Source organism: Rhinopithecus bieti, unplaced genomic scaffold, assembly GCF_001698545.2.
Source record: "Rhinopithecus bieti isolate Rb0 unplaced genomic scaffold, ASM169854v2 scaffold_641, whole genome shotgun sequence".
Lineage (NCBI taxonomy): Eukaryota > Metazoa > Chordata > Mammalia > Primates > Cercopithecidae > Rhinopithecus > Rhinopithecus bieti.
This window is the reverse complement of record NW_016803417.1, coordinates 1791441-1804974: the sequence shown is the minus strand read 5'-3', so window position 1 is coordinate 1804974 and position 13534 is coordinate 1791441. Positions and strand designations below refer to the sequence as shown.

Sequence of the window (13534 nt, the reverse complement as noted above, 5' to 3'; positions counted from 1 at the left end):
CTGTAGATTCTGAGAACAATCTAATGCTTATGAAAGGTTCCCCATGCCCACTTTGGAATGCAACAGGGCCACAGCAGCCAGGCTGATGTGGGATCTGTGTTTCAGGGGTCTTCATCACCAAAGGCGACGTGGGAGTTGGCACCATCGTGGGCTCAGCGGTATTCAACATCCTGTGCATCATTGGTGTCTGTGGGCTCTTTGCTGGGCAGGTAAGACTGGCGGCTTCTTTGTGATGGCAAATGTGATATTGGGGAAAGGGGAGTCCTGGAGTTTAGGCAGGAGATTGTCTTGCTGGAACACAACTTGTATCAGGGCCCAGTGGTTTGGGCAGCAGTGATTTGGGACCTCACATCCCAGGAGGCTGGCCCAGCTGGAAGTGGAAACTGGTAAGCCACCATTAGTTGGTCTCCATGTTGATGGAATATAGAATGCTCAGGTCCACATAAATAATTAACCAGCCTGAAAGATGTAGGTTACAATCTGAAGGGTTCCACGCTCATTTTGGTATGCTACTGATCTGAACTAGAATAGCCTAGAACACTTTTAGGTATGATTTTTGCTCAGTGGAAGTAAAATACGCGAGAATCTGCTCAACAAAATGTGCAGTCATCATGGTTTAGGACACAGTCTAACTTTTTTCGACTATAGTAGAGCATTTCATTTCTCTGTTTTAGCGTGCCTTTGGGGTCATGAAGGGCTTTTCAAGCCTGCAGTTTACCTATGGAGTTGATGCCACTTCCAGGTGGTGTCCTGGTATCTGTGTTCTTTATGAATACTGGTGTCTGTTTTGGAAAGCTTGGGGAAGGTGCTCAGAAGCCACTGCATGGGAGGCTCTGGGCGACTGAGACTACAGGACACTGCAGCAGCACCTGGAGGTTTGTTTGCAGGGTTTGCAACTGCTTTGCCAACTCTGATATCCTAAATTTCTCCATAGGAATTTTATTCAGAGACAACACAACCTTGAAGTCTCTTCCCAAATACCCACAACTTTGTGTATCTTCCAGTAAAAGTCACTTCTAAAAGCTCATGGAGGTTACTCCACTTATAATATAAAGGAAACTGTTGATCGTAATCACTTGATCAGCAGCCTTGATATGAACAGTGCGCTGTTCTACTAGAAGCAGCTGATTGGGTCAGGGGGCTAAGGAAAGCCCCGGGGCAGCCTTCCCCACACCCTTTGCCAGGCCCCTCACCTCACAACAGCGGCAAGGGGCACCCCATGCTGCCCGTTCCGCTGATGTAGACTCAAGGGTCTCCATGCAGGACACCCCTGGTCCCCCACTGCATTCTCCGCTGCCCATTTTTACTTCCGTCATCCTTATGTCTGTTGATTTGTCTGGATTGCCTGGTGTGTCAGTTGCTTTCAGGTGACATGCAGAGGGATACCTGGATCTCATCGGGACTCAGCTCCAGGGCCCACAGGTGGACGGGTTCCTTCTTTCAGGAGAAGGGGCTCCCAGTACATGGTGACTGAGCTCTGCTCAGCTCCCTAGACTGAATGATTTCCCTCTTGTCATCCTTTCGGTCAGTGAGCTCATGTCTTAGATTTTGTGGACCCACAATATGTGCTTTCTAAATCTCCCATAAATGTAGTTAGTATTTTTTTAAAAATGTGTCTCTGCCTTTGCCTTTGGTGCTATTTGCACTTCCCTGGCTCTCCTTTGCCTTAGACAACTGCCCGTGGCCTTCCAGAGATGAACAGCAGAAGAGTCTGTCGCTGTTAGCACTCTCCTAATTGGCATTGTCACCATCAGCAGTATGGTTATTAGTCTAGCTGTTATTAATGTTGTCATTAGTTCATTCATCATTTGTACCTGAAGCTTGATTCAAAAGCAAGCCCAGAGGAGGAGAGATAATGTAGAGAAATGAAACAAATGACTGGGGAGCATCTAGTCAGTGCCACACAACTAATTACTCATGAAATGGCTTGGATGCATGTGTGGCTCATCACTCATTAGCAACGTGGCTCATCCCAGCTTGGTTGGAACACCTGCATCAAAGGCAAAGGGCTCTCTGAACTCCAAAAAATGCTGGTGTTTGTCCCTTCACTCACTCCAGAAGGTCTTTGCTGGCTCGCCTCACAACCCCATAGCCATGGACAGAAGTAACAACCATGACTGTTGGGAGAAGCAGTCCATGCGATGACTCTGGATGCCAACGTTTCCTTCTGACATTCCTGTCCTGTGCCCACTTGGAGATTTTCAAGGCCATCCAGCTCAGGGTTGTGTAGGATCCTTCAAGTCTTTGCAGAGAAAGCAAAATTATGTTTTGGAAGAACATGGGCTGGGGAATCAGGCGGGTCTGGGTTTGAATCTTGATTCTGCCATTTTCTGGCTGTGAGACCTTGGAGAAGTTACTTATGTTCTCAAAGCCTCATTTTTCTCATCTATACAGTGGGTATAAGCACACCTACTTCCTAGTGTTGCCATCAGGATGAAATATAGCACCTGTTCTACATGGTAATAGCACCTGTTCTACATGGTAAGTCAGTCTCAGTTAGACACCATTAGCAATGCTCAGAATATGCATCCCTGGGATTCTCACCTCCAAATTCCACCAAGGTCACTGTGATAATTTGACCAACTCATTGATAGAACTTATCTAACGGTCAAGGGTGTCTACAGCTTAATTAACAGACACAGGATACTCAATGGGAAGGGAAGAGATAGTCAGGGAGAAGGTCTTCTAAGTAGAAATCAAAGTAGGGAGATGTTCATAGAAAAACAATCTCAAAAGACTGTTACTTACTTCTGTGCTGTCTATCAGTAGGAGGGAAAAAAAAAGAAATGGCAGCTTCCCAGCCTCACACAGGGAGAAGCTCTCCCAAGTGGTGGAGTTGGTGCAGTGGAATGTTATGGCAAAGGCTGGATATTGGGAATTGAAGCGATTAATAAATCCAATCATGGGTCTCACTTAGCATTTTATTTATGTTGATCTGCACTTTCATTTGGCTGGGAGAATTACCAGCAAGTGCCCGTGGGCCTCCCTCTACGAATTTCAGCATGGAGGGTTGCACATGACCAAGTCTGTTATCCATCTGAAATTAAAGTAATTAAGCTATAAGGTTTGAGTTCCTGTCTCAATTAGGGTTTTGATGAATTCCGTGTAATTAAATGTCTGCTGTATTTGCAGTTTGCAAACATAGCCCTCGCTTCAGTGTTCGCCTAAGGTGCTTTGGGGAGTTTTATGGGACAAAAAGGAAATTGCTGCTTAGAAAGTGGCTTACAGAGAGGTTCTTGGCATCACTGCAAGACATTTACAAGGCTGTGGTCCTACAAGTTTCCTTTATTTAAAAACGAAGCATAATAACAAGAAAGAGAAAACACTGAGCTCTGGATGCAACATACTAATGAATTTTGCGCATTGTATTGAAAGGACTTCATGCCAGTTTTGTAAAACAACGTACTTATGAATTTCAATCTGCCGTTCAGAGCATGTGAAGATTTAAATGCATAACCACAAACAGAAATTATTCAGTTTAACTGCATCCCAGGTTAGGACTTTCATATTCAGGTTATTACAGGCCGGCAGATGGCTCCAGTTTATAATAAAGAGCTCCAACATCAGCCCTACTGGCATCGTCAAAATGTGCCTGATGTTCTTTGGCAAGGCCCGTCTCATCTTGGCTGGATTTGCCTTTCTTCAAATAATACTGGCTCGTTTAAACAAACCCTAGCAGCACCCAGAGGTTGCACCTCTGAATTGAAATCCTCCTGCGTTTGGGTTTCCCAGGGAGACTCTAAGCAAGGACTCAAGTGCAAACAGTTGATTTGAAAGGTGATCCCAGGAAGTGCTTGTGGGACAGTGTGGAAGGAAGGCAGGGAAGAGAAAGGAGCGGAGGAAAGTGTGTTAGCAAGCCAGTTATCACTATGGGCAACTGAGATCTAATTCTTCTGTGGGAACTGGGAGACAGTTTAACAGGAGAGCCACTAAGTTATCTCACGTAAGGAGGCAGGGGAGCTAGAGTATTTATCCACCAGCTTCCATCATTCATTGCTTCAAGACTGCTCTTAAGGGATATTAATTCCCCAGCATTCAAGCTTGCTGGGCCCAGGCAGAGTGGACTTTGGGGCCTAGGGGAAACCCCCAGGCAAAGAGATCTAGGGACAGCAATGGAAAGGGCCTGAAATAGTAAAGGTGGGGAAATATGAATGAGCTCATAATAAAGCATTTGCTGCGAACTCAAGACAAAGGCTTTAAAACAATCCACTTGGTGGGTCTCATCTTCAGCTCCCTTAGATGAACCAGAAGCTTTAGTACTAGGCAGACTATAAAGTGTCTAGGGCCAGGACATGTTGCATTTAAAGAATTTCCTCTAATGTTAAAAATAACAGCTACTGTTTATTAAGCTTCTCTAACATTCAGGCACCACACTAGATTCTGTATAAATATTTGCAGAAATACACCCACTGAGTTTTAAGATAGTTATCATCCTTCTTTACAGGCAAGAAAATTGATACTGGGGAATTCAGTACCCCCCAGATGGCAAAGGGTCTATTGTGAGGTAGTTAAGACTGAATTTGAGCTCACATCAGTTGGTTATAAATTCCGTTCTCCTTCCAAATGGGGGATCTATGATTTTAAAATCTCCAGATGTTATCTTTGCATTCTTATGATTAGCCTTGGATTTTATGTGTTCTTTGGAAGTTTGGGGCGTAGGAGCTGGGGTCAATGCCAAGAAAACAGACACATTAGCAAAATGATGGTAGTTCATGATCAACAATGGAAGTGTTAGGTTGGTGCAAAAGTAATAGCGGTTTTTGCCATTACTTTCAATTACTTTTGCACCAACCTAATATTGTACTTAACCCAAACAATGTGCAGCTAGAAGTTTCTCTTATACTCAGATGGCATCTCCCACAGCTGGGCTTTTGCTTCCACCACAGATGGAGGACTCAGGCTAATAAACACAGCAGGAGACCCACAGGCTACCCCAGCTTACCCATATGCCTTGATTTCTAACTTATTGTTCCCCAGACAAAACCCAGCACATCATCTCCCCTGTTCCAATCCTGAGACACATCCAGATTTTCCAAGAAGCTGGAGACAGAGGACAGAGGAGGCCAAAAACCACACGCCAATAGTTTTGCCAAACCTAAAAATAGGGGCTGGAGGCCTAACATCCACTCCAAGGAGGGAGATGAAATTGCAAAGAAGAGAATGAGTGATCTGTCGAGAAACCAAGGGGGCAGGTGTGGGAGAAGGCCTCACCCGGTAGCCAGGGTGCTTCCATACAGGATCCTGTGAGTAGCAGAGAGCAGAATGTGTGGTGCAGGAGTAGACCAAGGCCAAGGTCAGGTCCAGCTGAGGCAGCCAGTGAATTCCATCACACCCAGTAAAACTGGGTTTCTCCCGGCATCTTCTGCAGACTGTGGCATCAGGAGGTAGACTCCTGTTAGAAACAGAGCCCTGGCCCTAGCCCCAGGCCAACTGAATCAGAAAAGCAGCTCACCTGCTTCAGCTCCATCTGCAGGCTCGTCCTAGACAAAGCGTGGCCCTGGATGAGAGGCAGCCTCCAGCAGTTGGTCCAGGCAGGGTAGACAGTCCTGCTAAGGCCCCAGTCCTATGACTGACCATCTGCCTGAGGCTGTCTCTTGCACTGTCCCCTCGTAGTTTCTTTCCTTGGTCATCCCCACTCCAACCCCCTCAAGGCCAGGTCCTGACAGGGCCCCACACCTGATGTCCCCCTGACAGATGCTGTTGGTTCGAGGCCGAGAGTTCTACCAAGGCCACCCAGCTGGCTCTGTGCTGCTCTGTTTTCATTGCCTCTACAACTTCACCCCAGATCTCTGTGTTAGCTTTGACCTTGGCTCACAAAATTTGTGTCTTGCTTGTTCTACTTCTTTGATATGATCTCCTGAAATCAGATTCATTCTCAGATCCACATCTACATTAATTAGAAGCTTTCAGTCTCAGGTAACAACAACAAAAAAATCCCAACTCTAATTGGTTTCTTAAATGAAATAAATTTATTGGTGTCTCTGAAAAGCACAAAGGAAAATGAACATCAAGTATGGCTTGATCAGGACTTCCAGTCCCATTGTTGTGATTCTTTTATCTCTACTCTCCTCTGTTTCCTTCCTCAGACTAGTTTTTTGTATGGCAGAAAATAACTGTAGCATTTTCAGGCCTCATATACACATACCATTTTGGCAAGGAAAGAGAAAGAGGATGTCTCCTTGGCCGCCACACCTCATTCCCCATCCCCCCATAGCATCATCAAACAAAAATCTGATTGGGCCAACTTGGGTCACCTGACCATCCCTGAACCAATCATTGTGGCAAAGGAACTAGTTACTCAATTGGTTTAGGTTAATCAAGAACCACATACCCATTTCTCCCTTCCCTCCAGAGCTAAGAATCTAATCACTTCCACCCCAAATACACAGTTTCTGGTTTATTATAAAAAGCAGACATAAATGACTACAGGACAAAGCCTATGCAATATCATGTGCTGCCTCAATGTCTGCTTTCCCTGGGCTGGTAGAACACAAAGGAAAATATGCACATAGATCCACTGTAGGTCTTGGTGTGGACATATGCTCTCATTTCTTTCAGGTAAATAACCTAGGAATGGGATTACTGGGTTGTGTGCTAAGTATGTTTGTAAGAAACCACCAACAGCTTTGCAAAGTGGCTAAGCCATTTGTATTTCCACCACCTACATGTGGGATTCCAGGTGCCCCACATCATCACCAGCACTTAGTATTATCAGTACTGTTCTGTTTTGTTTTCATTTTAGGCATTCTATTGAGCATGAGTGGCACCTCACTACGGTTTTAATTTGCCTTGCCCTGACGAGTCATAATGTTGGGCATTTTTTAACAGACTTCTTTGCCATCTTCTTTGGTGAAAAGTCTGTTTAAATCATTGCCCATTTGTTAGTCAGGGGTTTTGTCCTCTTCTTATTCTATTGTCCAGGCAGTCTCTAAATCATCACACACGACTAAGCACTCCTCTGAGTCCTTCCGTCTAATTTATTTCCATGGCCAAATCAATAGTGGGTAGAGCCATTGGAAATGATTTAGACTGATTATGGCAATGTTTTATTAGTTCTGTTGCTTGGACTTGGGTTTGCAAGAGAGGTACTCATAATCAGCACTGTGCAATGGGGGAAAGAAAATGAAGCAATCATTTCCCTTTAGTATGGCACACCTGGGTGTATCTGAGATGCATCATTCCAGAAATGTGAAGAGAAAAGCAGGAACCTCTCATAGCCAGCATTGAGGACTCCTTCCATGTAGTTTTCATGATGCTCCTTGAAAGTGAGTAATGTTCATGTTTCTTTTGAAACTCACTTTCAAGGAGCACCATGAAAATTACTGTAAGGAACATTCACCTCCTGAAATTCACTGCCTACATCCTTGGCAAAGACTTTCTTTTTTTTTTTTTTTTTTTTTTTTGAGAGACAGAGTCTCATTCTGTTGCCCACGCTGGAATGCAGTGGCACGATCTTGGCTCAATACAGCCTCCACCTCCTGAGTTCAAATGATTCTCCTGCCTCAGCCTCCTGAGTAACTGAGATTACAGGTGCCCGCCACCATGCCTGGCTAATTTTTGGACTTTTAGTAGAGATGGGGTTTCACCATGTTGGTCAGGCTGGTCTCCAACTCCTGACCTCAGATGATCCGCCTGCCTATAAGTGCTGGACTTACAGGCATGAGCCACCGCACCTGGCTGGCAAAGACTTCCAATGTACAAGGAGCCCAGAGTCTTACCACCATCGCAGCTGAGCACTGTCCCAAGATGAGAGTCCATCTTTGGGGCACAAATGTCATTTCTTTCCATGACACCATATTCCCCACACTGCCTCCTATCACAGGCAAGTGGGGCTCTTAGCAAGAATCTGCCACGTGAGCCCATGGCTAGTTGAACCAAAGCCAGGTCACCAGTTAGCAAAATCACAGAAAGAGGTAGAGACTGGGCAGCCAGGCAAATAGCTGAACCTGGCAAGTAGCTGAACCTGAGTTGAAGGTTAAGTATAGTGAGGACAAAAGCCAGTCAGAGGGGCAGATGCTTGTTTTATGTATACTTCCCTTTAACAAGCACATCTACAGTACTTACTTTGTGGCAGGCACTGTCTCGCAGCATCACATATGTGAACTCATTTTGATCCTTTTAATAACTCCTGGAGAAAGACACTGTTGAGAAAAGAGGAAACCAAGGCTCAGAGAGGCTGAGTAATGTGTCAGCCACAGAACCAGTGAGTTGGGAGACGTTGAGGGCTACAGGGGTCCAGCTAAACAACATAGGCAAGACAGGGTAACTGCTTCTTCAAGCCTGGCTCCCAGAGTCAACTTAGACCAGGGGCCTCATGCCCTAATCCTCCCTCCACAGTGTGGCTGTCCTCAATATTCCTTCACAGCTCAGTGCCCTCTTATCACCATGAACCCACCTCAGCGAGTAATCAGAGGGGCACACTTGGGTGCAAAGGGACTGGCGGCACAGCAAATGCCTCCTTCTCCACTGCTGCAACATGTGTCATCTGCTGAGCTTGCATTCTCCTGCTGGACCCCAGCCGTTCACTCCTGAACCCCACAACTGCCGGGTGGGCCCAGGCACCCCCAGCCTTAGCACAGAGACCTCTCATCTCCACACCTGTCCTTTCTGCACAGGCAGAGCCAGCCTGCACGCCAAGTGAGGGGAGGCCAAGGATTCCAGTCATGGCCTTCAAACTCCACCCCAGGGCAAAGAGGCACTGGAAAGCTTCAACTGATAAAAGGGCACACAGGACATTAGCAAGTCACAAAAATGTATTTGTAGCAGGCAGGGAAGGCTTCCACCTGTGTTCCTTCAGCCAGTGTCCACTGAGGACTCCCTGGTCTCCCCTCCTATCAATCCCCTATATAGGACACTGTGTGGGCAGTGACAGAGCAGACCAGACTTCATGCCCTAGGTCCAAGAAGCTACAGTCCAGGTAACTATGGCATGAACCACGCCAGCACCTGAGGCCTGAGACCACCTAGAATCTAAAAATGCAGGCCCGTCTTTACACAATAATGTGAATTAAAGGTGGTTTGTCTCATAATTATTTGTGAATTTAAAGCCAGGGTCGTAGTCCACTGATTGTGTTCTAGGGAGAAATTTGTATTATAGTCTTCTTTGGGCAGTAAGTTCATTCACTGATTTAACAAATATTTACTGAGAGCTTACTATGTGCCAGGCACAGTTGCATGCACTGAAGAGACACTAGAGAAAAAATTACATTGTAGTAGCAGGCTTCGAAATGTTAAATACTCAACAGAGATGATAGATTGGTAGGTAGGTGAGTGGGTGGGTGGGTGAGTGGATGGATGGACCGATTGATGGAGAGAGAGAGAGAGAGAAAGATATTAATATAGTGGGATAGTAAGATAGGGAGAAGATATATGGAGTCAGGTGGTGGCCAATGCTATGAAAAAGCAATACACCATGGTAAGAGTTAAAGAAAGTACTTCACCCTCGCTAAAGCTGTTCCTCCACCTTCTCCACTGTTCACCACCCATCCCATTGTCCAGTGCATTTCCATCAATAACTTTTGTCTTCTATTATCTGATCATCGATTGGTTCAGATGCTCCTTGCCTGTGTTCTCCCATGGGTCTGTGAGCTCTAGGAGGGAAGGAACCTTTTCTGTCTTGTTCACCTAGGTATGCTTTGTGCCTGCCCCTAATAAGCAGTGAATGGAAGTCCACATGAAACCAATAAGAGAGAAGTTACTGTGTTATAAAGAGTTTTCAGGGAAGACACCTATGCAAGCACTGATAGCATAATGCCGTGAAAAAATAAATTGCACCATTTAAAATGTAGACTCTGATTTGGTGCAGTTTTGAACGTGAGTCACTCTCTGAGCAGAAGGAATGTGCCATCCCAGCAAACTGCCAGCCTTTGCCCCCAGGAACAATGTAAAATGCTGGTCTTCTAGGCTCACAAGCTAGAGTAAGAAAACAGCAAGGCCAAGGGCAATAGGAAGAGGCATATCCATCGACCATCCCCATCCCTGACAACAGTGAAATGGATGTTGTGTCTGCTTAGACACATCATGCACTTTTTCTGCTGAGGGAATCACTGTGCTAGGCTATGAGTTCCCCAAGAACCCAGCCCGTCTCTGCCTGTTCCTCATGCATCTGCAGCACCAAGAGTAGTGTGGTACATGGTAAGGTCTCAAGCATCTTCGATAAAGGTCTGGCTAACTGATATCCTGCCCTTGACACAGGGCAGGGGAGGATAGGTATATGATCAGTTCACAGAGCCCATCAGCTGGCACAGACGTGCTCAGGGACTATTCTAGGGGTGCCCGGGTAGTCAGATGGGTGCATAGATGAATGAATATCATAAGTTGCCACCAGATACACCAAAGACAAAGTGAGTTGAAACAGCACAAACTCTATGGGTAGCATTTGAGACACAGTCATGAAACAGAATTGTTGGTTTCATGTGGACTTCCATTCAGTGCTTATTAGGGGCAGGCATAAAGCATACTGAGGTGAACAAGACAGGAAAGGTTCCTTCCCTCCTAGAGCTCACAGACCCATGGGAGAACACAGGCAAGGAGCATCTGAACCAATCGATGGTCAGATAATAGAAGACAAAAGTTATTGATAGAAATGTATTGGACAATGGGATGGGTGGTGAACAGTGGAGAAGGTGGAGGAACAGCTTTAGCGAGGGTGATCAAGGGAAGTGTCTCAAAGAAACCCCAAATCATGACAGCAACTCCAACCAAGATCTGGGAGAAGAAACTTCCAGATGGGAAGAAGAGTAAATGTTCATACAGAAGCAAGCTTGACATGTTTGAGGATCATGGAATAGGCCAGTTTGGAGCCTGGTGAAGAAGGGGAATATGGCTGGGAGTGCTCAGAGAGGTGGTAGCCAGGGGCAGATCATGTCCAGCCTTGGGTCATGCTGAGGATGCGGGTGCATTGGGAAGCTACTGGAGAGTTTTAAGTTGTTGACTACCATTATGCAATGTATATTCTGGGAATATCACACCAACTGCTTGGTGGAGAAAGGATCCTACATGGGCATGATGGTGACCAGGAGACCAGGTAGGAAGCCTGTGGTAAGATTTGAGTGGCGTTGTCAGGAGTAAAGATAAGAAGTGGTTGCTGTCTTTAGAATATTTTTTGAAGGTGATGCCAAGAGGGTTTGCAGGTCAGTTGGAAATAGGAGTGATGAGATGGAGAAAATCATGGAAGAGTCCAGGATTTTTGTCCTAAGCAGTATAAATGGGTTAAGGAATATATGTTGACTGTGCAAATGAGTACAAATCGCTACGAGCAATTAGCAGCTTATGTTCAGAAAGTAGGCATCCTGTTATCCAACACATTCTGAGGTCGACCATTGTGTGTCAGATCCAGAAAGTTGGTAGGGTCCCTGAGTAAATGGTGAGATTTTAATTAAAAGTTGTTGATGTTATTCACTGGCCCTGCCCAACCTCCTGAGCCGCCCAACCCTCTTACAGTCACAGCTTCCCTTGGTGGCACTTGTAGCGAAAGCCCTGATTGGCTCCTTCTAGGACTTCAGATACAATGACACCTATGTCCTGGATAGTACTGCCCATCTCCAGGTCAACCTCAGTCTTTATGAATTTGAAATTGGCACCTACGAGCTCCATAGACCCCTGGTGGCCATGCTTTTGCATATGGTGGAGCAAGATGTGAACAGGTGAAATACACAGCATTTGCTACAGTGTGGATTGACCCATCTTCTTCTCTGTCCTCTGCTTTCTCACACCCCCTTTCCCTGACCATCCTAGGTCCAGCTAGAGTTTGGATATTTTATCAGACTCTGCTAGGCTGCAGTCTTTATTCTGTGTTCCCTGAGCTCCTGACAAGCCTTATCTGTACTTATTAATCCATCAGGCAAGAAGGACTCAGCTTGCAATTTTATTTTATTTTTTAATAAATATAATTTTTGCTAGGCACAGTGGCTCACACCTGTAACCCCAGCACTTTGGAAGGCCGAGGCGGGAGAATTGCATGAGCCTAGGAGTTCCACACCAGCCTGGGCAGCATAGTGAAACCCCATTTCTAAAAAAAAATTTAAGAATTAGCTAGGTGTGGTGGTTCACACCTATATTCCCCGCTACTTGGGAGGCTAAGGTGGGAGGATCCCTTGATCCTGGGTGGTCAAGGCTGCAGTGAGCTTTTATCACACCACTGCACTCCAGCCTGGGCAACAGAGTGAAATAACCCAAAATAAAATAACCCCAAAATAAAATAAAATACATGTAATTTTAGAAAACACATATGGGATACATATTTTGCATATTTATGAGGTACATGTGATATTTTGCCACATGCATGCAATATATAATAATCAAATCCGGGTATTTAGAGTGTCTGTCATCTTCAGTATTTATCATTTCTACATGTTGAGAACATTTCAAGTCCTCTCTTCTAGCTACTTGGAAATATACAATACGTTGTTGTTCATTGTGGTCACCCTACTCTGCCATCAAATATTACAACTTATTCTTTTTACCTAGTGGTACATTTGTACCCATTAACCAACCTGTCTTCATCTCCCCTCCAATTGCTGGTATCCATCCTTCCTAGTTGCTGGTATCCATCATTCTAATTTCTGCCTCCATGAGATTAACTTTTTTAGCTCCTACATATGAATGAGAACATGAGATATTTATCTTTCTGTGCCTGGCTTATTTTCACTGAACATGATGATGTCCAGTTCCATCCACGTTGCTGCAAATGACAAGATTTCATTCTTAGTTATGGCCAAATAGTATTCCCTTGCATGTAGATGCCACATTTTTACCCATTCATCCGTTGGTGGACCCTTAGGTTGATTCCATACTTTTGCTATTGTGAACAGAGCTGCAACAAATGGCAGTGCAGCGTATTCCTTCAATATTGAGTTTGCAGTCTTAAAATGGAGAAGTGAGGGACACAACCAAAGGAAAGTTTGAGGGGTGTTTTGGGGTTTTTTTAATATGACAAAACGCTTCTCTAGTCAAATCCTTTTATCTTCTAGGCCAATCTCCTTTTATTTTTTGTGAAGTAAGACATTTGTGGCCTCCTGCTGCAGCTGCTCTTTCCTGCAGGGGAAATCTCACCCTGCATTTGAATGGAAACCTGGAGCCTGGACCTGAGCCTGAATCTCCAAGTGAGAAAGAAACAAATGCCATTAACCTTTCCAGATGGTGTGCAAACCATCTAGGGCAATGGGAGGGCTCACACACCACGTGTCTGGCTTTCATTGGCAAAGTAAGATTGTGTTGCAGTTGGCTGGGGGCTCTCCCTCCCCGACCCGACCAAGGGGGTGACTTATGTCGTGTGTGACAGAGAAGATGAGTTCCTTCTTCCCTTCCCTATAGTGAATACACATGAGCTGCCATTCCTTGGGAGATGAGAAAGAATAAAGCACACTGGCCTCAGGGTGCTTTATTTACTTGTGACTTTTTCCCACAATGAAATTGTGGCTGCAGTTGGGGCATGGAGAATTAGAATTAGGGCACTTGGTGAGGTACCAGCAGCTGGGAGACTCAAGACGTGGGTACAGCTGTTAGATAACATTAAACCCCTACCCTTTTTCATT

The 13534-nt window shown here is 45.3% G+C and overlaps 1 protein-coding gene across 1 annotated transcript in view; it reads left to right on the top strand.

Moving 5' to 3' along the window:
• Window positions 1-13534, top strand: part of SLC24A3 (solute carrier family 24 member 3) — a 448998-nt gene that overhangs the window by 306656 nt on the left and 128808 nt on the right. The window contains exon 5 of the mRNA XM_017883401.1: window positions 106-209. Coding sequence (XP_017738890.1) covers window positions 106-209 — 104 coding nt within the window. The remainder of the gene's footprint in view (window positions 1-105; window positions 210-13534) is intronic.